The sequence below is a fragment of the Microtus oregoni genome, unplaced genomic scaffold (assembly GCF_018167655.1).
Source record: "Microtus oregoni isolate MIOR12 unplaced genomic scaffold, Mior012 000004F_ref0000308, whole genome shotgun sequence".
Classification (NCBI taxonomy): Eukaryota; Metazoa; Chordata; class Mammalia; order Rodentia; family Cricetidae; genus Microtus; species Microtus oregoni.
The window spans coordinates 56,511,738-56,537,007 of NW_024543063.1; the positions used below are offsets into that span (position 1 = coordinate 56,511,738).

The 25,270-nt window shown below is 54.0% G+C and overlaps 2 protein-coding genes across 7 annotated transcripts in view; one reads left to right on the forward strand and one right to left on the reverse strand.

Moving 5' to 3' along the window:
- Kifc3 (kinesin family member C3) overlaps positions 1-4,372 on the forward strand; it is a 33,595-nt gene extending 29,223 nt beyond the window's left edge. For 4 of the 5 annotated variants that reach the window (XM_041649871.1, XM_041649872.1, XM_041649874.1 and 1 more), the window contains 7 exons: positions 190-320; positions 707-830; positions 1,375-1,504; positions 1,588-1,817; positions 2,056-2,190; positions 2,677-2,785; positions 3,770-4,372. In XM_041649871.1, coding sequence (XP_041505805.1) covers positions 190-320; positions 707-830; positions 1,375-1,504; positions 1,588-1,817; positions 2,056-2,190; positions 2,677-2,785; positions 3,770-3,795 — 885 coding nt within the window. In that variant the 3' untranslated portion in view covers positions 3,796-4,372. Of the gene's footprint in view, positions 1-189; positions 321-706; positions 831-1,374; positions 1,505-1,587; positions 1,818-2,055; positions 2,191-2,676; positions 2,786-3,546; positions 3,574-3,769 lie in introns of all 5 variants that reach the window. The other variant, XM_041649873.1, reaches the window with a different exon arrangement.
- A 1-nt stretch (position 4,373) lies between these two features.
- Katnb1 (katanin regulatory subunit B1) lies at positions 4,374-23,395 on the reverse strand. Of its 2 annotated transcripts, none has more exons than XM_041649877.1 (20): positions 23,267-23,395; positions 21,807-22,105; positions 17,610-17,740; positions 14,712-14,829; positions 10,846-10,946; positions 10,524-10,565; positions 9,904-9,987; positions 9,608-9,723; positions 9,160-9,231; positions 8,862-9,012; positions 8,565-8,755; positions 8,323-8,453; positions 7,938-7,988; positions 7,055-7,122; positions 6,825-6,893; positions 6,579-6,728; positions 6,272-6,348; positions 6,123-6,197; positions 5,859-5,975; positions 4,374-5,574 (listed from the first exon to the last, which is right to left on the reverse strand). In XM_041649877.1, exons 2-20 carry the CDS (start codon positions 21,844-21,846, stop codon positions 5,442-5,444), a joined length of 1,917 nt encoding a protein of 638 aa, XP_041505811.1. In that variant the 5' UTR covers positions 21,847-22,105; positions 23,267-23,395; the 3' UTR covers positions 4,374-5,441. The 2 variants fall into 2 exon arrangements, with proteins under 2 accessions (XP_041505811.1, XP_041505810.1); XM_041649876.1 differs by having other exon boundaries at positions 6,825-6,944.
- Between the last annotated feature and the right edge of the window lie 1,875 nt (positions 23,396-25,270).

Below are 25,270 nucleotides of genomic sequence, written 5' to 3' on the forward strand. Positions count from 1 at the left end.
ATAATGCTGCCTTAAAGGTAGGGAAACTCTCTTATTCCTAGTAGAATACCCTGATATTTATTCTGAGAACAGGCCAACATGCAGCAGGCAGCTTCACAGGGAGGCTCACCTGTAGGGTACCTGGGGCGTGAGGTGGCAGATGCTGTGTGAGCATCTGTAGGGCCACTGGGCCTTTCCTTCTGCCATCAGGGGACTCCTGAGAACCCAGGCATTAATCAGCGGGCCCTGCAGCTGCTCTTCTCGGAGGTGCAGGAGAAGGCGTCTGACTGGCAGTACACCATCACCGTCAGCGCAGCGGAGATTTACAACGAGGTCCTCAGGTGGGCCGGGCCAGAGTTCTGTGGAGCTCATGGTGTGTGTGGGGGCTTCCTGGTCTCTGGGTCTAGCCTCTAGCTAGAGCTGACTTTGACCAAATCTAGGAGGTAGGTCCTCCCTTATCTGGGCTCCTTTTCCTGTTGTGGGCTGCACTATGCTGGTTGGGATGGGGGTGGGGATCCCTGTCCAACCAGAGGGCGTGCACCCTTACTTAGGACTTCTGTGGAAACCTTTTCCCCCTTTCTGAGGACAGGGCAGAAGAGGAAAGGTCAGCAGCGCCACTGTCCAAGATTCCAAGATTGATTGTGGGGGCAGAGTCCAGGCTAGGGACTGGGTGCAATGCAAGCAGAGGCCAGAGTGGGAGGGAGTAGTGTCCTGCTTGTCCCCCCAGAGACCTGCTGGGGAAAGAGCCTCAGGAGAAGCTGGAGATCCGGCTGTGCCCAGATGGCAGCGGGCAGCTCTATGTGCCAGGGCTGACTGAGTTCCAGGTGCAGAGCGTGGATGACATCAACAAGGTAAGGAGTGTGGGACGGGCGGGGAGACCTTGCCCACCAGCTGCTCTGGAGGACAGGCCTGGCTCAGATGTGGGCTCTGTCACCACCTGACTGTGCAGCTTGGAGGGGTCCCCAGGCCTCTGGAAGCCTGTGTCCTCACCTGAAGGGAAAGGCGGGAGGATTGTGAATCTGAAACCAGTCTGCTACCTAGCAAGACCCTGTCTCAAACACTTCGAGTGACTAGGTGCACACCTTTGATCTCAGCACTCAGGAGACAGTGGCAGGTTTGAGATCAACCTGGTCTGTATAGAGTTCCAGGCCAGCTAAGGCTACATAGTGAGACCTTGTCTCAAAACAAAAAATTAAAAAGTAGCCAGCTGTTGATGGTACACCCCTTCGTCCCAGTATTTGAGAAGGCAGGCCGATCTCTGTGAGCTGCAACTTGATGTGCGTAGTAAGAACTTGTCTCTCCCAAAAATCGAACAAAACCCAAATCAACTTCAGTATATAAATAAAACACACAGGGTGGCATTGCCCTTCCCAAAGGAGCCCCATTGCCTCCCAGGTGTTTGAGTTTGGCTACAACAATCGCACCACAGAGTTCACCAACCTGAACGAACACAGCTCCCGCTCCCACGCTCTGCTCATTGTAACAGTGCGCGGTATGGACTGCAGCACAGGCCTCCGGACCACGGGTGAGACACAGTGGGCACCCCGGTCAGGCACTCTCCATGGGCTATCCTGAGCAGTGCTGACCTGTCCTTTGCCCTGCCTGCAGGGAAGCTGAACCTGGTGGACCTGGCTGGTTCCGAGCGTGTGGGCAAGTCAGGGGCTGAAGGCAACCGCCTGCGAGAGGCACAGCACATCAACAGGTCACTGTCTGCCCTGGGGGACGTCATTGCTGCCCTGCGTTCCCGACAGGGCCACGTGCCCTTCCGAAACTCCAAGCTCACCTACCTGCTGCAGGACTCCCTCAGTGGTGACAGCAAGACTCTCATGGTGGTGCAGGTGAGGGTCTGGGGTTCAGGAAGGGCCTCCCCAGGCTGTCTGTCAGCTCCCCCAATCCCACATGGACCCTGCCAACACTCTTATGCAATACACAAGTCTCTCCCCATGCCTCTGCCATTTTCATTGCCCCCAGTGGTCTCCCCTGATCAGAAGCATCCTCTAGTGACCATGCTGCCGCCTCCTGAGCCATGGGGGCAGACAACTGGCATGGACTGGACCTGAACTCTCTGTCCCTTAGGTGTCCCCAGTAGAGAAGAACACCAGCGAGACTTTGTACTCCCTCAAGTTTGCTGAGAGAGTTCGCTCTGTGGAGTTGGGCCCTGGGTCCCGCCGCACAGAGCTGGGCTCCTGGTCAAGCCAAGAGCATCTGGAGGTAGGGAGAAGAGGAGGATCCTCCCCACCCCAGGATCCCCCCTCCCCCCGTGGGCTTGGCTCTGAGTAGGGAGCAGGGCTGACAGGCTTGAGTGGTGGGGGCAGAAGCTGCCACAAAGGTGGGTAAAGCTAGAACCCAGTGGCGTTTTTGCTTTCTGAGGCAGGTTCCCACCTTGTAGCTCTGACTGACCTACAACTTCCTTTGTAGACCAGGAAGCCTCAGACTCACTGAGATCTACCTGCCTGTTTTCTGATTGCTAAGGGGTCACTATACCAGCTCCATGGCCCCTCTAGGCCATCTTTATTTTGGGGGGCCAGCAATGCATTGTGGATTGCAATGCAAATTAATTTCCTCCTTCATGGGTAATATTCCTGGGCTGACTTCTCATTAGTCGTCTCTGTAGATGAGGGAACATTGTCAGGTGGATGGAGGGGAGGAGACAGGACAGCCTTGGCTCCCACAACAACCGGCCTTCTCTGCTCACAGTGGGAGCCAGCTTGCCAGACACCACAGCCAACAGCGCGAGCCCACTCTGCCCCTGGTTCTGGGACCAACAGCCGCCCAGGCTCCATCCGAAGGAAGCTGCAGCCATCAGGTAAGCCTGTCTGGGAGAGAACTGGGATGGGAGGGCAGGAGGACGGCCTTTCCCACGTTGACAGGCTGCCCTTTCCTAGATAAGCTGTTTTAAAAAGGGAAGAAAAACCCTATGAGCCAGCCCTAGCGGCCCCTCCCTGCTTGGGAGGCTGAAACAAGAGGCCTGCCTGGCCAATGCAGTCTCAAAATGGAATTTTAAAAAGGAGGTAAAGTCAGGCATGGTAACTTGTGCCTGACCTCAGTGTTTGGGAGGCAAAGGCAAGATTGCAAGTTCTGGGCCAGCATGGTTTACACAGTGAGTTCTAGGCCAGAGAAGGTTCTATATAGTGACACTGTTCCCCCAAAGGGAAGCTGCTTGCCTAGCATGTGGGAAGTCCTGGGTTCCATCCTCAATACCCCAAAACCACATTTAGAAATGGTCTCCGTGCCTTGCCTGCTCTGGACAGAAGGCAGAACTGCTTTACTGAGTCCCAAGCCCCTGGAGAGGTTGACAAAGAATCTGGCCCTAGAAGCTCCTACTCCTAGCATGTGCTACCTACTCAAGGCCCATGCTGTGCACAAAGGAGCCCTCATCCCAGCAGAGCCCCCCACCTCCCACAAAGCAGTCCAGCCATCCCCAGCGGAAAAGAGGCCCCATCACAGGGCTGTGACCCGGGATTCCTGCCTCATCATTTGGAGGCCAGGCCACTCATTGGGTCCAAAAGGGGTGGTGGCAGATGGGTCAAAACTCTGCAAGTGAGATGTCTATCACTTTGATTTCAGCCTGACGGCTGGGGCTGCAGTCTCCAGGTGAGTGTGGGCCAGCGGCCTGGGGCTGCCTGCCTGCTGTCTGCTATTGGTGCAGGGCTCTGCTAGGGCTGCGTGGTACAGAGCTGGGCCTGTCCTCCGCTGCCTGCTGTCCATATGCTTCTGCTGGCCTCCTGCTCTGCATCTGCTGTGGGCACGCCTGCTGAGGCAGGAGGCTGAGAGCACCCTTCTTTTTCAGGGAAGTTGAGGCCAGTGCCTGTGTGAGGATGTGCTACGCTGCCAGGCCTGGAGCTGGGCCCTGTGGTCTGGCTACCTGTCCTAACACCATCATGGATGCAGGAGATGGAGGCCTGTGTGGAGGCTCTCCTGCCCTGCCTCTCCCCAGAGAAACATGTTCAGAAGGAAGCGAGTCTGTGTGTGGCTCTAGGCACCCAAGCGTGGGCTTCTGGAAGGGTGGGGATGGTATTCTGCCTGGTAGGCTGAAGCCATGGAAGTCCAGCCCTTGCAGGGAGGGTAGTCCCTACTAGTGGGGAAGGCTGAGGAACCAGCTGGGGGCTGGAGAGAGTAAGAGCATCTCTGCTTACCCTCCTTAGGGAGGGGGTCCCTCACTGGAGTGTGTATATAAATGTTCTAAGGTGTATATAGGAGCCCCCACCCTGTCAGGGGTCTGGGCTGTATTTATGGCTGGCAGAGGCCAGTGGACAGGGCTGGGTCCTGCTCATCTGTCTGACACCAGGCACTCTCCCTGCCCACTGATTCTCAACATGTTCCTCTCCCCAAATCCTATTTAAGAACTTTTGGAAGCTTAGCCATTTTTACTTATTAAAATTAATGTCTTTTTACATGAGCATAGTCTGAGTCATTGGTACTGGGAGACCCTGTGTATGGATCATGGAGAGTGGACATTTTATGCCCTGTTGTTCCCCACTAAGTGGCCATACAGACTCTAGAAGCTACCACCAAAGACCACTGGGAGCCAGGAGTCTTCCTGTTCCCATGCCTGTCTATCATTTTGGTTATGATCTCAACTATGAAGACCCCATGTGTACCTATAACCATTGTCCCATCCCATCGTGGTCTCACTTCCATGTTACAGGGAGCTGTCAGGTTTGTCAGTTCACTGCTCACCCTGGGCTGGCCTTTGCTCCCAGTCTTTGGAACTATGGCCACTAGTAATGACCCCATTCCCTACCTACACATTTGTGCCTGGCCCCGACGTCTTGCTAGGCACATCAACAGCTGTCCTGTAGGGCAGCGGTTGGTTCTCATCCAGCCAGGAAGCGCAGATTCCTGTGGGCTCTGAAAGCCACTCTAGTCTTCGTCATCCAACATCTTGGTCTAGTCCTCAAGGCATCTAGAGGTCAGAGGGAGGGTTAATGGCTCTTAGCCAACCGAGTGGTAGCTAGCCATAAGGCCGGGGTCCTGCCCTCTGGCTATGCAGTCATTGGGCTGGACATCCATCCACTGGCCTCAAAAGAGCCCAAGGACAACTGGCAGTGTGGGTAAGATACACCTTTCCCCTTCCCCAGAGTCAAGCTGACCAGGCAGCCCTTTGCTGGCCACATCCAGAAGCTGCACTGGGAAGAGGAGGATAGTCTCAGCCTCCACAAACCTCCAGGCCACGGTGTCTGGGACAGCCAGAGGATATCTCTTATAAGGAAGTCAGGAACAGTTATACATTTAATAAATCTGCCTGATAAGTTACAGCAGCAGCTCCGAGGCTGGAGTTGCCCTGAGAAGCAAGACTGTTCAGCTGCTGCTGGAGAGGAAGTTGTAAGTCCACAACTGTGGTCAGTGGGCTGGCGATGCTGTCTCCAGGATGGCCATCAGGGCAAGAGTGGAGGCCAAGCTGAGGCTCATGGGCCACGGGCATACAGCGAACTAGAGTGTAAGACCCACGGGTAAGCTCCTCAGTCCAAACTGGCCATGAGTAGGTGCAGCTCACGGAAGGCGCTGCCATGGCGGCCACTCAGACCTGACTTGCTCTTGACGAGGCCACTGATGCTCTTGAGTTGTTTGAAGCAGAGTCGGCACTTGTGCAGCCTGTAGGCCAAGAGGCAGCAGCTGATGACGGAGGCCACCCCACCTGGCCAGGATGCCGGCAAGCCTCGGGCTTTCGCTCCCCTAACCAACCACTCCAGCACCTCCTAAGAGCACAAGAAAGTCTCCCAAGCCATGCCAGTGTGGAGGGTCAAGCAAGACCAGGGAGGAACCCATGCTTCGGCCATACCCGTACATCCTGAGCCACTTGGCAGTGTTCACTGCGGGCTGTTTGGGCACACCTACCCACAACGGAGGCCGAGGGCAGCATGCATCATGCCCCTTACCTCTCCTCCCGGCTGATGTCCACACCCACAGAAGGTGGGGCTGCCAAAATGTCAGTGATGAGGGGCAGGAACCGCTGCAGGATCAGCTTCAGGGAGGTGCACCCAGTCTGGACATAGCTTCAGGAGCAAAGGAGATGGAGTCATACATAGATGGGGCCCAGAGCCAGCGAGCAGATGGGAGACAGAGGGGTCCTCCACAGGCAGGGCACATGCACACACGTGCCTACTCCACTGATGGCTTCCGGGGATGGAGGGGCTCCCTACCTCTCATACTTGCTCTGCAGAAGCTTCTCAATTTGTGGCAGCACTGTGGTACACAGGTCCAGTTTCCACAGCGAGCTGAAGAGAGAGCTGGGTGTGATGCCACCCGCCAGCCCTGACCACCCCCTTCTTCTCTTCTTGAGGCCACTTACGCTTTCTGGTTGACAATGTTCAGGAGGTCTACCACCACAGACAGGTCATTGATGGCCACTGCGGAGTCCACTGATGTCTGCAGACAAGCTCCGTTAAGAGGGTGGCACAGGATGGGAGCAGACAGGGTTGGAGCACGTTAACAGACTGCACCAACAAGGATGGTGGGGCGCAGCCTGACATCAGCGCTCAACTGATGGAAGCTGGCTACGGGGGTACCACAAGGCTGCCGTACCCCAGGGTCCCACTGCGTGGCCTCTTCTCTGTCCAGCCTAAAGCCCAAGCAACGGGCTAAGAAGTCACCTTTACCTTGATATCTCCCGAGCTCCACACGGCCCGTACAGTGTCCAGGTTCTTGTGGCGGCTGGTAAGTACCACACACATGGTGTCGTGGCCTTTCCGTATCTGTGACATGGCATCCTCATCCACCAGCTCGGCCTGCTGGGGGACCTTCACGGCCTATGAGGAGACACCCAGATGCTGGCACGGGAGCAGATAGCACACTCCATTCTCCTCTTAGCCCTCAACCCCACCTCTTGGGCAAATCCCACTCACGGGCAAGAAGTCAGAGGCCTTTAGGCCAATGGGCTCATTCCGTGTGGCAGGGATGATAGCAGGCTCGCCCTTGGGTGCAGGAGTGGAAGTCAAGACTGGAGGTCGGGCTGAGACCTCGAGCTGCAGGGAGCAGAGGCTCAGCTACATCAGCCCGAGTCCTCCCACAGCTCCTGACAGGAAGGTCCCCACCCTGGCTCAGACCCATAGGAATCCTCTCTGCTCAGACATACATTTGGCACCGGCAGCTGCACATCCATGGCTGGGCTAGGTTTCGAGGCCTCCTTTGCTGTGGCTGTGTCTAGGAGTAGAAAGAAAAGCTCACTATCAGACTAGAAGGACCCGGTGAGAAGAGGTCAGGATGGGTTTCCATGACAGCTGCAGCTGGGAAGGAGCAGGTGTCAGCAGGCGGACGGGGACAGGGAGCTGGGCGCAGGGAGATCTGCAGCAGGTAGGCATCCTGTGGGGGCTGAGGCAGGGGCTGTCCTTGGGTGTGTGGAGGTGGGACCCAGCAGCTTCAGGGGAATCCTGCCATTAGGAATGGAGTACAGGAAGAGGGCAGCAGATGAGTGGGGGTGAGCAGGAAACAAGGAGGGCTTCTCAGAACAGCCTCACTAAAATAAAGCAGCAGCACTGGGTCCCCAAGGGGAGCCAGGAGGATAGAGATGCTGCTACAGATGGACCCTTTGCTATCCCAAAGCAGACTGGATGGTCCCTTTCTTCAGTACCAAACTCCTGGCCGGGGCTCTATGGGTCTGGCCTGCAGCTTGGCTCTCTCTGGCTCCTGCTCCAGGTCTGGGTCCCGATCCTCTGGTTCTCTACCCCCAGCCCTCAGCCCTCTCGGAGTCTTGCTTCCCCATATCTATAGTAGACCCAGTCCTCAGTGGCACACACCCCATGGGCAGTCCACCTGTGTTTGTTTCTCTCCAGGCAATCAGGCATAGGCTTGAAGGAGGCACTGCCTGCCTTACTTAAATTGCCTCCAGGGCCTTCTGTGTGCTAGGCACATGGTAGGCAGGCACTTTTAGGCAGGCACAGGACAAGATCTAATTGGGTAGGCTAGGGGCTGCAGTGAGAGGTGAGGCCTGGTCCCCAGGCCAGCTATTCCCAACTCACCATCTTCTGGGGGCGCTGGGAAGGGCTCACTTTTCCGAGGCGGTGTCCGACCTGCCAAGGCAAAGGGGCTGATAACTGGGTTCCCGTAAGCTCTCTGGGAACAGGCTTTATGTGTGGCCAAGGTCTTAATCAAGATAGACACATGACTAGAAGGTGATCCCCGAGCACATGTTCCTGACCCCACGAGCCCATATGCACCTATAGGCCCTCTTGGTTTCAAGCAGGGTAGGGGGTCACAGTGAGTAGCTGCTGGACCTCTGCTGCAAATGTCCAGGTTCCCTTTTTAGAAACTAGCCCAGTACAAAAATGTGGAGAGGAGGTAAGGTTTAGGGGATACAGCCACAGCGAGGAGTTGGGCTGGAGGTAGGAGAGAGAGTGGCCTCACTGATGCTGTTCTTGGGCTGGAAGATCTCATTGTAGTCCTCAGCGTTCTGGATCTCGGCCCTGGACTCACGCTCATCCCTGTCATCTTCGCTGCTGGGGCTGCGCCGCTCACTCTCCGAGTTGTGCTTTACCCTGGCGTGTACAGAGTCAAGCCGAAGAGGCCAGCATCCTCAGTGAGGCCCAGGGTTGAGTATGCAGGAGCCGCCTTGGGACATGCACCCTGCCAAAGCCACGAGCACCCACCTCTGAGGCTTGCTGCAGGTTGTGCTGGGCCGCTCATAGATGCGGCGGAGGGAGACACCAGGGTTGGAGGTCTGCTGTGTCAGAGGCTGGTTAGCCTGCACAGGGTCCTGGGTCACAGTGCCTGTCCTGGTGACTCTCGTCAGGTCCACCACATAAGAGGAGACATTGCTCTGGGAGAAGGCCACTCCTATCTGCAGGACAGGCAGAGCTGATGTGGGGTGGGGCCAGAACCCAGGAGGCCCAGTAGAAGGCGGAAGCTTGAGGGGCAGGGGGAGGGTTGGGTAACTTGATTCTCACCAGCTGGTCATTACAGATGGCCAGATCAGCCACCTTGCCCCAGTTGACAAGGACCACATCAAAGCAGCGCTCAGGCTCCCAACCGTAGACGCGCAGCGAGTCCTGGCAGCCACTGTATAAGCAGCAGCCGTCGGGGTTGAAGAGGACACTCCTAGGCCAGGTGAGAGTTGGCTGTCAGTCAACTGTACCTGACCCCCAGAGAGATGGCGAGCCCAGGACAGAGGAGAGGCAGAGGCAGGGAAAATCACCCTTACCGACATCCCACTGCGCAGGTGAGGGGCCCATGTGCTCTACGTACCTGACAGGCCCTGGCTCCCCTTCAATGCAGCTCACCACTTGGAACTTCTCCAGGTCCCAGAAGCGGATCGTCCTACAAAGGTGGCCACAGGAAGCCAGTCCCTCATGCTGTCCAGGGCCTCTCCAGGACCCTCCCTGCAGGGGCACTAGGAGTGATGTCTGGGGCAGGGATGGCCCTGTGCGTGCAGAGGGTAAAATGACCTAGGCTGGTCCTGACAGCCCTACCCCAGAGCCAACCCCACCTGCTGGAGGCTTCCCTGCACTGTGCTCCGCTAGGGGGTGTGGGTCCTAACAGGCCAGGAAAGTATAAGACCAGGACTCTAGCCTGGGAGAAATGGGACCAGGAACTAATCCTGGCTTAAAATTTAGCCCACACAGGCTTTCAGGCATATGACGGGGTAAGAGAAGGTGGGGACTACTGTCAGGCAATGCGCCTTATTCCTCCTCACCTGTCAGAGCTGCCAGAAGCTAGGAGATACTCATTGGGATGAAACTCCACCACGTTCACAGGCCCTGTGTGACCAGGGAACTCAGACATCATCTTGCCAGCTGTCAGATCCCAGAGCTGGAGCAGGGTGGGAAGAGGTTAAGGGCCACGCTGGGCCCTTGGCTCTGGGCCTGAGCTCCCTCTACTCTCAACAAGTTTGGGGACCCCATACACCCAGTTAACAGTGAGGTGAGGACACAGTCTGGGTATGATCAGCATCCCTCTGGGCCCAGCCTGCACACCAGGGTCAGGAGTTACCTTCACTGTGTGGTCATCTGCTGCCGAGGCCAGCCACTTCCCATCAGGGCTGAACCGGAGACACCGCACAGCTTGGCTGTGCCCCTGAGGAAGATGAAAAGAACCAAGCTCTTTGGAGGGGCCTGGGTCCCACCGCACCTTCCCATCCCCAATGGCTTCCCTGAAACACAGGGCCTTCATAAGGACCAGCCACAGAAAGGATGCATAGTTACTGCTGGGAGACATGAGAGACACTTCTATGTGGCCAGACTCCCAGGCCTCTAAGAAATCACAACTGTGCAGTCTGTTACATCCTAAAAGTATTTTATGGTCTCTTCCAAGAAGGATTCTGTCATTCACAGTACTGCCACACACCTAGGAACAGAAAGCCTTGCACCTAGGGACACCAGCTAGTTACCTGATTGCAAATGCAGATCATGGAGTAGCTTAACAGGTGTGACTCTGGGGATTGGTGGGAAGCTGGGGGTCCAGACAGACCACCCAAGGCACTGCATTACTTCAGGTGTATTTTGAGGTTTAACCTGCAATGGACTGCAGCCCCCGAGGCCCACTGTGGTATGGACCCATGCTGTGACTCATGTCACATAAGATCACAGGTAACCGACACAAGCCATGCTTACCCTATATCGGAAGACACAGCCTTTCCTCCTGATGTCCCAGAGCTGTAGGAGAGAGAGCAGGGGTGTGGGTAGGCAGGGTGGATCATGAGAGGTTGTGATGGCCCTGGAGGGTAGGCCAGAGGGTACTCTGCAGCTCTGAGTAGAGAGGCCTCTGTATACCTCCAGGTCATGACAGCCCCAAAAAGAAAGGCTGGAAGGCTTACTCAAGCTGGACATCCCAAGTTGAAAGTGTCTGACCAGAGTCCATGGGTCCTCTGTCCCCAGGATTCTGCCATGGAGGAAGGATTCCCTTACACTTGACATAGGCACAGTGGTACCTTACCTTGATATTTGTGTCCTGGGAACCCGAGGCCACAAATTCGCCATAGGGGTGGAAATCCAGGCTGCAGATGTTGGCTTTGTGCCCCATGAGTGTGCGGAGAACTAACAAAGCAAAAATAGAGCCATGTAAATGCTAGCTGGCCAGCAGCATGCTGCCAAGCCCATCTGTGTGTACCCTTTGGCACAGAAACTGGAATGCCAATAGGAAAATAGGGGCGATCAGCCAGTACTGGGCCACTTTAACAGTTCTATAGCCATTTCTGTCACTACTTAAGTCCCCAGAAAATGCATGGCATTACCCATAGTTTGTGTGTGCCAAGGTCCCTGAGCAGCAGCAGCCACAACGGTGCTTGGTCCAGGCCATGTGTCCATGGGCTGTTATGCAGGGCAAATAACCCCAGGACAGTACCAAGGATTGAGCAGAGGCTACAATCGAGGGAGCTGCTTGGCTAAAGAGTCCAGGAAGACAAGGGACAGCCATGGGCAAGAGGATATGGCTGGGACTCACAATGCCCAGTCAGATGGCACCTACACATGGCCCTACAGCCAAAACAAATGGAAGATCCAGGGAGAGGCAGCCAGGAGCAGACTAATAATCACTTATTGTTGCCTTGTGGACACATCTAATCCACTAAGGCCTGGCAGGCCAGGGGCAAATTTTGTATCTCGGAGTATTACAGGTAGCTTTTTGGAACATTTATATTTCCACTGACCAAATAAAGCTCCCCAGCCCATGAGTTATGGTAAGCCAAGGGGTATAGAGTCCAACTCTCCTTAGGTTGCACCAAGGTTTCGCAGGTAGTGAGCTCTTGTGTTATGGAGAGGTACGTAAAGGTCCAAGCACAGATGAACTGAGTAACTGCTGGAGAATCCACCCATTGGCGTGGTGGCCTGACAAAACTAAGATCAGTTCCGGCTCTGCTCTGGAACTGCTGTGTGAGTCTAGGCCATCTCTAGGCCCTTCGGACCTTCAGGCTGGTTTACAATGAAAACTAAAATGAACACCAAGTACTTCAGAGTGGGACTGTGCAGTTCTAGTCTCCTCCCGGAGGCCTGCCTTCACCTCCTCCAGTCTCTTCTCTGGCTCTTCACTCTTCCTCCTCAAGACCTCACAGCCCGCGTCTTCTCCCTCTCGTGGGCTCAGCGAGGACACACTACTCAGGGCTATGGCTGGCTGGCGTCCCCTGTCACTGTGCACCCGCTGATCATTTCTGGTGTTCAGCAAGCTATGTTAGCTCAGTGCCAGGAGGTGGGTGGATGGTGAGACATCCCACCTGGGCCTCAGGAGTGAAGTGCAGCCAGAGCTGTCCAGGCAGGAACAGCACAGAGGGAATGGCGGCCCTAGCCAGTGTCCGTCCTGAGGCCCAGGACCACTGTCCATCTCACCTCCATGTTCAGTTTCAGACAGACATTACAGCTGGGAAGATACCTCCTCCTCACGCCTGAGGACCTTGCCAAGATCCCTGACTCATCCTTGTAGTGCATGTCCAACTCCACTACACCCACACTGAGCCCTGGCTTCCCCTGTTACTTAGCTGTCTCGCACTGCTGGAAGTTCAGGAAGCCTGGGCAACATGCTGCCCTAGCCATCTTTCGCCTCGTTGCCACAGCAAGGGAAACTCAGGCACAAGAGGCCGTGGTGGGGCTTACCCAACACAGGCCAGCTTCTTGAGGTAAGGGTGCCTTCCTGTGGGATCTACAGGCCTGCGCCCTTAGCTCCCAGCACTGTGGAGAGCTGGCAGGACCACATTCTTCTGTCATGACTTCTGCCCTTACTTGTCTCTCCCAGGGGATGTCTAGCCTTGGTCACAGCTCTAGGGCCTGCGGAGTAGAGGAGACAGGAAGCTGCCTGCACATGTACGGACCTCCATGGTCTCCCAGTGGAGTGTTTGTTCAGCCTCTGCCTGGTGTTAACTGTGGCTCTCAGAGCCCCTGTGTCCCTGAAGTTTCTCTGGGTTCTCACTCCTGATTTCTGTAGCAGCCTGTGCCAGAAGGGGCTTTTAGGCTCAGCCAAGCTCAGGGAGTTCTCATTGGACAAAAGGCTGGGACCTCTGAGCTGCAGCAGGTGGCCCCCAAGGCAAGCAAACCAACTCTGCTCGGATCTCCTGAGGTTGTCCTGAATATGGATGGTAAAACATGCCTAGTTAGCTGTCAATACTGCAGAGAGGAGGTATTCCACATCAAATTCCAGATTCTTCTGACAAAGCTGGGGGGTACTGGGGCTGGTAGCATCCACAGAGAAGGCAGAGCTTTGTGTGACACACCCCAGGGTGAGTTTCTCGACCAAAAGGAACCTGTGAGGTCCAAGCTCAGATGTGAGAACACGCCCGCAGAAGGGCTTGTACCCTCGAGGCTGGGACGCCTGCTACAAACTGAGGGAGGAAGAAGGAAGAGAGAAGCAGATCCCATGTGATGGACCAGCGAAAAGCAGCACCAGATTCTGCCGGTAACTCTGGAACCTAAAAGAAGCGTGTTGACACCTTCAAAATTCCACTAGAAAATTATCTCCAATAGAATTCTACACTTGAACTCTAAAGAACAGAGATAGGATAAAGTCACTTTCAGTCATAGAGGGTTCCTAACACTGTGCCTGCCATTCACCTTTAGAGCCAGGGATCAAACCAGGGCCTCACACATGCCAGGCAAGCTCTACCACTGAGCTGTGTCCCTTGCCCCTGCATTTTGAGACAGGATGGACTTGAACAGGCAATCTTCCTGCCTCTGTGTCCTGGGCTCGTCCTGGTGACACCACACCCAGCTCCCTCCATCTTTTCCTAGTAGATCATCTGGAGAGCAGGAAGCCACAGAAGAGGACACTATAGGTCTCAGGACAGCAAAGACAAGGTGAGGAGGTGAGGGTGATGGGCTAGCCTGCAGCTCCAGGGCTCCCAGGCACTGAGGAAGAGAGCGCCGGAATGCAGGACTGGTCAAAGCTGACCCATCTAGCAGTGTCCTTGTGATGATGATTTTGACAGGGATTTTGAAAATGCATACGGAAAAAGGAGCAACTGTTCACTCTAGGGAAACCAGGTCACAGAAAGAGACACACGGGGTCCCTACAGCACAAACACTGACCATATAAATGGTGTCACTGCAAGGACAGGAAGAGAAGTGGGGGCAATGGGCTCAGGTCTGGGCAGCTGCTGAGAGCCAAGTCCTGTCTCTCATTGCAGGGGTATGTTTTTTTTATTTGAGGGTTGTTTGTTTGCAGTAGGCTAATACACCATAGGCTAGGCTGGCCTTCGATTTCACAGCTATTCTCTTGCCTCAGCTTCCTGAATGCTGGGATTTTAGGCAGGCACCATTGTAAGGGACCAACTTGTTTTGTTAAAGAAAGTGTGACACCATAGGTTTAGGAAAGGGGTGGTATTGATGGGCACAACAGTGGGGGAAGCAGAGGCCCCAGAACAGGGTAAGCATGTGGCAAAGACTTCCTCATGCCACCAAGGTTCAAGTTGACATGGACTTTTCAAAGTATGTGACAGATGGAAGGGGGGCAAACAGAAGATCCAGCCACCCAACATCTACCCTGACGTGGGATGCTTCCCAGGATCTCAGTGGCTCTTCCCACACGGTCATCCACTTATTCACCTACCTGCAGGATATCCCCTTCAGTGATGTCCTTCCAGGTTCCAAATACACACATATAAACACACACACCTTACTGTTCATGTTAGCACTTGGGGGATGGCAGTGCCTATTGTTGCTGGACTGACAGAGTGCCATGGACGACATGCTACCCATTCTGGTCAGTGCTTGGGGGAACAAAGAACCTAGACCTCCTGGAGGCGGCAGCCCAATGCCCCGAGCCTGAAGTGCCCCCCCACCACACACACACACAAAGGAACAGTAAGCAGGGAGGCCTACTTTTGGCAGCTTCCAGGTCCCAGACACGAATGGAGCCTGACTGGGAACCGGCTACGATGAGCTCCTCAGGGGTGTTGAGGCGGACACTCTCCACAGGGGATGTATGACCTGTCAGGCTCTGCGGAGAAAGGGTGGCAGCTCCAATGGACTGCAGGGATAACCCCCCAGTTACTGTCCCAAATTGAGGGTCCCTGAGAATAGCTTCAGTAAGAAGTAAAGAGTGTTGAGCTGCTCTCGGGGGGCCCCACCTATGCCCTAACTCAGCTGAGCATGGCAGTTCATCAGCACAATGGATAAAGCAGCCCTTCAACACCAGTGACCCCATCGTCTGTGGGGCAGAGGCAGGAGGATGGTGGGTTCCAGCCCAGTCTGAACCACATAACAAGATCCCGGCCAGCCTTGATTACATGCTGAGACCCTGACTGATCCCCAGGCATCCCTCTCCCTTCTATAGTGCTCCGTGCTCCTGGCATGGGCATCACCTATGGGAATGGCTCCAGGTCACTGGAAGGGAAAGGAGATCAAGATAAGGAGATGCTGGACCTTTACCCCGAGTCTGAATGATCCCATCCAGGCTATCCCCATCTCTATCTCCTCTGTCTGATCATAGAGACCACAGCAAGCTAGAAACACACTTGCACTGCCTGCCCGGGGTGCCTGACTCCAGGGGCTGCCTGCGCCATGCTTCCAGGGGCCTGGGAAGGTCTGATGGAGAGCGGGCAGGTTCATGCACACCCAGAGCACCCACAGGGACAGCTGGATCAGGTAAGGTATTGTCACCTTTAGCTTTAAGAGGGAAGGCCAGAACCCAAGTCCATTGTGTCTGTCACTCTGTTCAATGCTGGCCCCTCAAAGCACAGTGGCCATTTCACCAGTGTTTACTAAGGAAACATTCCTGATGGGGACATGTGGGAAGCAGGGGGCATTCCTCAGAACCAATGTTCGAAGCCTTATAGTTAGAGCAGCTTGCCTGGCTCCTGCTGGACAATGGTAGGGGATCTGAATGGGTCCAGACTTCCAGGATCACAACTGAGCAAAACAGCCCCCATAAGAAACACATGTTCTCTCCAAACGCACAATCCAAGGCCAGGTGTGGTAACACACACCTGCAATCCCAGCAGTAAGGACATCTCTGGTCTCTGAGGTAGGACAATCTCCAAGCTCAAGGTCAGCCTGGGCTACACAGTAAGACTCTGTCTCAGAAAAACAATAGCACCACCATTCTTCAGGGAAATTATTCTCTGTAAGCACAAACCCAAGGTTTTTCATGACAAGAGACCAGAGGCCATGTAAACGCCCATTATAGTAACCTTTCAAACACGAGGAAGACTGAGTTCCATGAGGCCAGGTATGTACACAGAATGAGACTAGAGGGAAACAGGTATCTGCTTGTCCGTGGACTGAATAATTCTAGGACACAGAAGGAATTTGAAGGCCTAGTCATCTCCAGGAGGACACAGAAGTCACCGCAGAGAAAAACACTTTAGCACTTACCTTCTTTTGGGTGAATATATTTTTTTAAATATGTAGGCAAGCACTCCACCGCTGAGCCACATCTCTAGCCTATGCTGATCGCTTTTCAAGGCAGGGAATGTTACTCTGGCATTTTATGGGGGATGAAAACATTCGAGTCTTCCAAATAAAACAAAACAAAATGGGGCTGGGGAGATGGCTCAGTGATGAAGAGCACTGGCTGCTCATCCAAAGGACCTGGAGTCAATGCCCAGCATAAACATGGCAGCTACCAACCATCTGTAACTCCACTTCCAGGAGATCCAGTGCCACCTTTAACTTCTACAGACACACACGCAAAAATAAAACCAAGATCAATACATCATAAGGAAAAAATAAAAAGAGCAATTCTCTTACTGAACCCTGACGTACTAACCATGACTAAGATCCGAGTAGGTCTCAGTTTCGCCCAGTCTCATGAAATCACTGAAATAACCAAACTTCCACTAACAGTTATCACTGTCTCCATTTTTTGTTTACTTAGTCAAAAGACAAAAAAAATGACAATCGCCTAAGGTGTCAAGGACACAGGGCACAGCCACACTTCCGTGTTGTGGGTGAAGATGGAAAGTGGCTTCTTGGAGCTCGTGTGACAACTTCTCAGAACTGCACACTCGGCCCAGATGCAGTGATCAGGGGTCTGCTCAGAAGTCTCAACAAGTAAGAATGTTTGACATATTGTGGTTTAGCAGAACCTAAAAGCTGGAGCCAGCAGTCCTGCTGATGACAGGGTGTGGCTAAGCTAATTACAGTTCATCCCTGTGATGGATACCAAAAAGCCATTTAGAAGCATGTTATAAAACAGTATTTGTTGACATAGGAAAAATCCTCAAGACACTGTCATTCTAAAGAACCAGGTCACACAAGGGAAAGATAGTATTCGGAGAAACCTGTGTGCGCGTGTGCACATGCACACACATGCATGCATATGTATGTGCTTCTATTCCATTATCTAGAAAGACACAGACTCATCATCGGGCCACCTCCAACCAACAGAACTGCCTGAAATGACGGCTTTCCCTCTCCGTGTGCTGTCCAGCCTCGGAAAGCAGCTGCAGCCCTGTATGGAGCGTGACTAGGGAATCTCAGTCAAGAACGGCCTCCAGCTGAGTCCCCTCTGACCCTTTGTGAAGATGCGTCCCTCAAGCTGGCAGGCGGAGAGTGGGGCTTGTGTAAGCCTTCCCGCAAGCACTCTGGAGTTCTGTCCCACACCTGTGTTGCCCCTCTTCCTGAGGGCTGGCCACCCACCCGGCTGTCTTGGGTTCTCCTGGGCCTTCTGGAGCGGATAACGGAACAGCACTAATGGTATGCGGGGCCACTCTGGGGACCTGGGATCACCAGTGCCTGCCAAAGGAGCCCCAGCAGAGGCCGCGGTTCATCACTCACCATGATGCAGTTGGGTTTGTTGATCGACCACAGGTTGACACGGCAGTCATCTCCACCAGTGGCCAGCAGCCGCCCTGAGGCCTTGCCCAGCACCAACGAGGACACATTGCTGGCATGGGCCACGATCTCTTCTACATAGGAAAGGAGGGGAAGAAAGACGTCAGGGGACTTTGACAGGCCATATGGGAGAGGTGGCCCTCCTCAGTCACCAGCTCTGAACACAACACTCAGATAATGCCCCCCACCTTCAGGACCAGCTACAGGGCCAAGTGTAGGCCAGAGGCTGAGATGGCCATCTCTCCCTCAGCTCACTGCCCTGCTCTCAGGCCTCCTTTCTCTTCCCATCAGCTGGCAACACAGACTGCAGAGATCGCCCTGCAGGCACACTCAACCAGCTGCTGAGGGGAAAGACTTAGGATAGGTGCATCTGTAATGCCGGACACCTGGTGCAGACTTGTAAACTCAGCACTTGGGAGTCCGAAGCCCAAGGATCATGAGTTTCAGGCCAGCTTGGGCTACCAGCAAGACCCTGTCACAAAACAAAACGAGCGTCTGCACTCATCAGGCTGGGTGTGAGCAGACGTGTCCTCGTTGCTGGTCCACAAACAATGTACTGCAAGAAACAGTGAAACAACATCACACTGTACTGCACATCACAAGTAACAGAGGTGAGTCAAGGTACCCGGAGGAAACGCAGGTTTCCATGCGAACACCGCATCACTATATAAAGGACTGAGTACATGCAGGCATGGCTCTCTGTGTGGAGGGTCCTAGAACCAATCACCCTGGTACTGTGGGAAGACTAAGTTTTACTTTTAAAAATTGGCTTCCTGTTTTATCTACTCTGTTAAGCACTAATATCCAGAGAAAATGTTTTCCTACGATAAACAAAAAACAAACTGCTTCGTTTCTAAATGAACCCATGTATCACCTAAGTGCTTTTCAACTGCTCAGGTGCCGCCACACAGACAAAGCCCACTTGGGACACACCTTCAGAAGAATTCAAGTTCTGTCTAGACAGCTGTCCCTAGATCCCAATTCAGAATTCTGAATCAGGTGCTGATTTGAGCTCTGCCAGCTGCGTGGCCTTCGTCTAGTCTCTCTTCCTCTCTGAGAGACAGTCCTTGTCCAGAGAACAGCATGACCCCAGGGCCAGTTCATTAGGAATGGGCTGAGATAGACTGAAGACGGGACACAGGCACAGAGTGGCTATCAGGGTCCCAGGGCGGCAGGGAGTGGGTTCCGTAAGGATAATGGCAGGAGGCAGCAGATACAGCAGGAGCTGGTGGGCAAAGCTGACCCCGAGAATGGGAGCTAAAGCCTCTGGACAGCCCCCCAGAGCCCCTGGCCTGGACCGTGGAGGGGGGTGCTGACATGGGGAACACAGACGGGAATTGCGGGCTTTATCAGTGCTCAATCAAGAGACAGACAGGCCTGTAAGCCGGTCCCTGGTCCCCAACTTTCTCTGGAACAGGAGGAAGGAGAGGGTAGGTCTCTCACACAGCCAAGGGGAAACCCCAATATACAGATGCCCAAAGCAGCTGGAGACTGGCATGGGTGACGAGAAGGGTGTCATGGCTGTTAGTAAAGGGCCCTTCCCCCACCCTGGGTCTGACTCTACCCAGCCTGGGTAGCTCTTGTGTGAGCTGCAGACCATAAGGAGATTGGAAAACAGGCCCAGGAACGCCCTGACAGTCTGGGCTTCCAAAGACGCCCAGGGTCCCAACAAAGCCACAACTTCTGAAATGACACCTCCCTTTCAGGGCCTGACAGGGCACAGCTGGTGCAAGCAGGGGCTGACCAAACAGGATGAGAGTTCATTGTCAGCCCAGATTCTTCCAATCTAGGGACTGGAAGACCTGCCATCTGACCCAAGGAAGCTGGGTCTTGCTGGAGTCATCATCTCAACCACAATCTTGTCCTCGGCACACTGCGGGACAGCTGCCTACAGGCTTGAGCCGTGATCCTTTATATATCTGTCTGAGCAGTAGGAGGGCCGTGCAGCTGTTCCCGGCCGAGCACTGTTCTAGAGGCTCGAGTTGTCTCTGCAGCCACACCCTGAATTCATCAGACCCCCGGGCATCTGCCCTGGTCCTCACCCTCCTCAGGTAAAAAGAGAAAGGTCTGGCTGAGTCCCATGAACGTGTAACAGAAGGGCTTCCAAGCATCTGCTCTAGGCCTGGTCTGGGAGGCTGTGGAAGAAGAGCTTCCCGCCTCCAGGGGGATCAGATGCTGCCTGGCACTGGAAGAGTCACAGGCAGAGGTGGGGTGATGATGACTCACTCCCCTTTAATCAGGGGCTGATGGGAACCTGAGCAGACAGGAAGACAGGCACCAGCAAAAGGGATGCCCGGTCCTCACAGCAGGCTCCCTCTCTGGCTTGGCTTGGGGAACACTAGACACCAACGGCCCACACATGGGTACTAGATTTCCATGTCACCAGGCCAGGTGACAGCAGCTGCTCTCCCTCCAGCATAAGCCATCAGGACCCCCCAAGACCTAACAGTATAGCCTGGCAAATCTCAGTCAAAGCTGGGGATCACTCTTGGTCTGCCCCGAGGTGCTAAAGGACTTACACTCTAGGAGGAAGACACAAAGGGCAGGGGTTCAGCCACCCCACACTGGCAATGACCCTTCTGACCCTCACCACACCCTGGAGCCCCAAGAAGGCCCAGCCTGTGTGGTTTCATGCTATACAGCCATAAACCTCTTCGTACAACAAACTGCCAGCTCCTCAACATACTGCCTGCTGCTTGGATATTTTGATGCCTTTGAGGACAAGAGTCTTGTGGGCACGTGCCCCGCAGAACTCACTAGGTTTACCTGGCATCACTTTCTCTTTGCTAATGAGCAGTAGCCCCCACGGTCTCCTATAAGTCTTTCCCATGTACAAAGCTTCCTGTCTCCGGGCCTTTGCACTTGCTGCTCACACACCCTCCACCCCCATCAGTTAACTGATTCAAAGCCCACACACTGGCTCAGACTCAGGGCAGGGTTGGGAACAGAGGGATGTAAATCTGGTGCTTGCCTACCGTTCTCCCGAGGCTGGGCTCCTTGGGTATTTTGGCGTTTGCTTGTTCCCTATCATCTGGTTCTACCTTCAGGTAGGGTAAGCCATTAAAGAACTGGATACATAATGTCAATAAATACAAAGCCACTCAAAGTATACCTTCCTTGAGTGCTGCGGAGGGGGTTCGCCACAACCCTAGTGCTTAGGAGAACAACTTGAAAATGGTTCCAATCTCTCACTTTACAAACGAGGAAACCTAGACCCAGAAAATAGCTCTGCCCAAAGTCCTTTTCCTGAAAATAGCCCAGGGGCACTTAGCAGCAGAGTGGGACCAGGGACAGCACACCAAACCTGTGACAACCAGCTGCACAGATGCAGGTCCTTTCAACACGATCTAGGAATCCCCGAGAGCCTTTAGAGGGTCCAGAAGAACCAAACTATTATCTTAAATATCAGGATGGTAGTGGCCTTTGGTACTCTCATTTGCCCAAGAGGAGGAGTCTTCGAGAAGATACACAGCATGTGACGACCTCACTACTGTAAGGTTTGAGTACATCGATGTCTCAGCACTGTTTTCTAATACAGCAACATGGGTAAGTATAACTTCCATAAACAAGAGCCCTATAGGGTCCTCAATAATTTTTAGGAATATGAAAGAGCCTGGCGTGGTGGCACAGGCCTTTATTCCCAGCACCCCAGAGACTGAGGCACGTGTCCTGGGCCAGGCAAGGCTAGAGGGACACCTTATCTCAAAAAAAGGAAAGAATATAAGTGAGTTTAGACTAAGGAGCTCAGAAGTGTCTTTGCTTAATGACACCCAGAGCCCCGCCAGCGTCTCCACCCCCATCCCGAGACTTTCATCTGACGGAGGAAACAGACTTGGATCATATCTGAAAAATCCTAGAACACCTTCCAGTCTTTCTCAGAACACTCTGCCCATCAGCTTGACTTGAAATCCTTTACCAAGCCCACGCTCTTACTGGAGTCTCAGCAACTGCAGAGCACAGGTGCAACTATTCTGTGCAGATAGGGCAGCTCAGCCTCAGAAGGATTAAGGCACCTGCCCGGTGCGATTTACATCTCTGTCTACCCTAACACCAGGGCTGTGCCAAGGACAGGAGACAAGAACCCAGCCGCAAGCAGTTCACAAAACAACGGGGTGATAAAGAAACAAGAAAAGTACTTACGCAACTTCCAGGCAGTCTTGGTGACCACAGGGGTGGCCATGCTTCAGGGGGTGGCACCTGAGACCCCCCCACCCACAAAACAGATTGTGCTTTCCCTGTCGGGTGGGGGTGGATCCCCCCCAGATCCGACAATCAAGTTGGCAGGGAGTTCCCACACATCCAGGCAGAGAGTCCTCCTCTCCTGGCCCAGCTCTGCCTGGTGGTTTAGATCATCCGCTAGGAAACTGCAGCCTGTACACGGAAGTCTGGATTCCAGATCATGGACTGTCAGGCTTGGGCCATCTCAGCTCAACACTGGTCTGGAATACAAGCAGAGGTGATGGTGTGTGAGCAAGTACTTGAGGTGAATTGCAGCTCCCTGGGTCACCAAGGCCACTTGATGCAGGTCCACGAAAGCCCTCGTGGCCTGGGGCTGTAGTGCACACTGGGCCTGAAAACCTGACCAGGTGAACCTCTGTGACTTAGAGCCCAAAGATGAAAGACCATCCCTAAGTAGCTGGGCCTGGTGGTGTCAGCAACCCCAGCATTCAGGAGCACAGACGGAAGCAGGCGGATCTTCTTCTCTTTGAAAGGAAGACTGACTTGATTTCCCAGAGGCCGAAAGCTGTGCTCCAGGATGCTGACTGTCTTAAGTGTCAACAACTGCATCGGGACGGAGAGGACCACGTGTCTGCAGTTCAGGCAGATTTGCACCTCCTGTATCGGATGAGGCGCTGGAGTCCGAGGCTATGTTTAGGGGCCCATGAGAGGCACCAGAAAGGCAGACACACCACACACACAGGGAGAGGGAGAATGTGAGTGTGAAGAGACTGATAGTGAAGGCCTTCGGAGAGGAGTGGTTTTCCAGAGGATTCTGAGGGTCCAGTCCTCTAGCTCCCTCTTTCCCCAGCTCCCAGGAAGGGAACCACTCCCACCTCTTGCTATTCTCAAGGACAGAGCTGGGAACTGGGTCTCCGGTACAGGCGTGAGTCGGAATGACTCCTCATTTCTAAAAGGCCACGGCATGGATGGAGCCTGCCACAGCCACGGCTCGTCAACTCTCACTACATTCCCTTTCTCCGGTCACCTGTGCTCCCATTCCGGCACACTTTGAGCTCCCTAAATTGACCACGCCTCGCCAGATCCTCTTCACACCCCTTCACTCTGCTGCTATCGGAGTTCCCCATTCATTCGCTCCCCTGTTTCTGGAGCCCCAACTCAATGCGGTCCTCCGCACACCCTCGGCTCTGCTTCCGGCCCGCTAGCTTTCCCTCCCCGGCCTCCACACTCGTCTCTCTCATCCAAAATCTGCTACTGGTTTCTCAGCTTCGCCTGACCCTCCGCCCCTCTGTCTTGAGGGGCACCGGCCCCAGCCTTCCCTGGCCCAGAGCCCTCTGCCGGCGCCGCGATTGTCCCCTCCAGGCTCCGCAAAGACCAAAGCCATCTTTCCTTCGCCTCCAAGGCCCCGGGGGCCACTCTACCTGCAGCTGTAGCTTTGGTGGCCAAGACTTCCCTCCAGGCGCGACCCCCACTTGCTTCCATCCTCTGCCCTGATTGGTCGCTGCTTGACAACCGACCCTCACAACAAAACCTCCGGTCTAGAGTCCCACCCACTTCACTTCTTACACCAATCAGCTGCCAAGGAAGCTCCGCCTTCCTCTGAGATTGACCAATAGAAGCAAGCGCATCTGCCGATTTGCGGAGCCACCTGCCTCCTTTTCCCCCCGACTCGGACTAATCACGAGAAAGAAGCGTTTACGGCCCGCCCTTAGGTCTCGAAAGAACCAATGCGGGCTTCTATGTCCTTAGTCCCGCCTCCACTCGGGCTACCTTTTTCCGCCCTTTTCCTTCACTTCCAGGAACCCGGTTAAATTTGAAAAATCCGCGAGCCGCACACGGTGGCGGCTGCACCAATCCCTTCAGCAACAGCTCGAGATCGGCCAATGAACGTCAGTATTATTGGAGAACCAATTCCGGACAACCAATGGGAAGGGAACTTCTGGAGCAGCGTGAAGTCGCAGTTCTTCCATCTTGAAACAGGGCTGCCCGGACCCCGCCCTCAGCTTGAGGGTGTTGCCCACGTGGTCTGATCTAGCTTCTGCTTAGTTGCACACACAGGCACACACTCCGGCTTGAGTTCCCTGGTGGAGTTCTGGACAGAAACAGACCCTGAGTACTGGTGGAGTCGGTGTTGAACCCAGGAGTGCGTTCCTAGAGTCACGGTGGGAGATGACTGAGTAAGCTTGTGGATGCTCGCGGTCGGAAACCACCGACTAGGGAACCGGAGAAAGGCAGATGATGTGTGCGACAGGTCAGGCAGGTTGAGATCGGGTGGCGGAAATATAACCTCCATGAGCCGGCGCGGGGAGAGGTGGGGGGGCTCACTGAGGAGGAACTAGCCCCGGCCCATTGGAGAAAGAGCCTGGTCCGTCCTCCACTCGCGCGTCTCATGGGGGCAGCTTCGCCTGGCGTTCTTCTGCACCACAGGGCAGTAGGAATTCCCCATTTACAGATGAGGAAACCGATGCTGAGGTGAAAAGACCAAACTTCTGGAAGATGGCCCCAGGATTGGAACCTTTAAAGTCAAGACGTGCCAAGTCCCTACAAAATGGAAAAACTTTGCAGGGACAAAAGACATCCACCAGCCTTCTGTGATTTGGGAAGTTGGCTCCGAGTAGACTTTGGGGATTACTAAAAGACCTGGATTCGGAGAATAACATTCAATCAAAACTTTGTAGCTTGCTGTTCTTCTCAACTTTTTATTATTAAATAAAATGTCAAATTCTTGATTTTGACACGTTTTGCCTCGTAAGTATTTGAGCATTATCAATCCCTAGACATTTCAATCATGACAACACTGAGCATGACCAATCTCACTACCCCTACCTCTAACGTGTAGTCTATATTATTATGATCGTAATTATCCCCAACACACATAATAACTTCTCTAAGCAGGAACAAGACCAAGAATGTAGCTCTGGTAGAAAGCTTTGACTAGTGTGAGGAGGAACTAGGTACAGTCCCCAGCACTGAAAATAAAAACTTACTAGAAGCAAGAAAAATCGCTCAATCTTAGGAGCGATTGCAGTGCCAAGAATGAGTTCAAATCATCACCACCCACGTAAACATCTGGGCATGGCTGCATGTGTAACCCAGGGCTGTGAGGAGCAGAGACAAGAGGACTGCTTAGAGAACACACACACACACACGGTGGTGGTGGTGTTTCTTAACTAAGAACCTGGCAAGATTTGGCATACTTGGCTCTTTCAAGTTCATCTTACTTCTGTCCTCCTTATTCTCCCCCGCCACAGACACATACACCCATCTCTTCCTTTCCTCCCTCTGTATCAGGATCTCACTATAAAGACCAGGCTGGCCTTGAACTGGTAGAGATCAAGAGCTGGGATTAAAGGCAAGTGCCACCACTTGTGGCTCGAGCCCCCAGTTTGAACCGTGGGTTTGGAAGTAGGTGTTGAAGCCTGGTG

Bases quoted from the DNA above. Each gene is read 5' to 3' on its own strand.
- Katnb1 (XM_041649876.1), bottom strand. From the start codon at position 21,846: ATGGCCACCCCTGTGGTCACCAAGACTGCCTGGAAGTTGC. The intron at 10,947-14,711 runs GTAGGCCTCCCT...TTGCTTTGTTAG, and splicing joins GGACCTGGAAGCTGCCAAAA to TTCTCCGCACACTCATGGGG. The intron at 9,232-9,607 runs GTGAGGAGGAAT...CCACCTTTGTAG, and splicing joins GCTTCTGGCAGCTCTGACAG to GACGATCCGCTTCTGGGACC.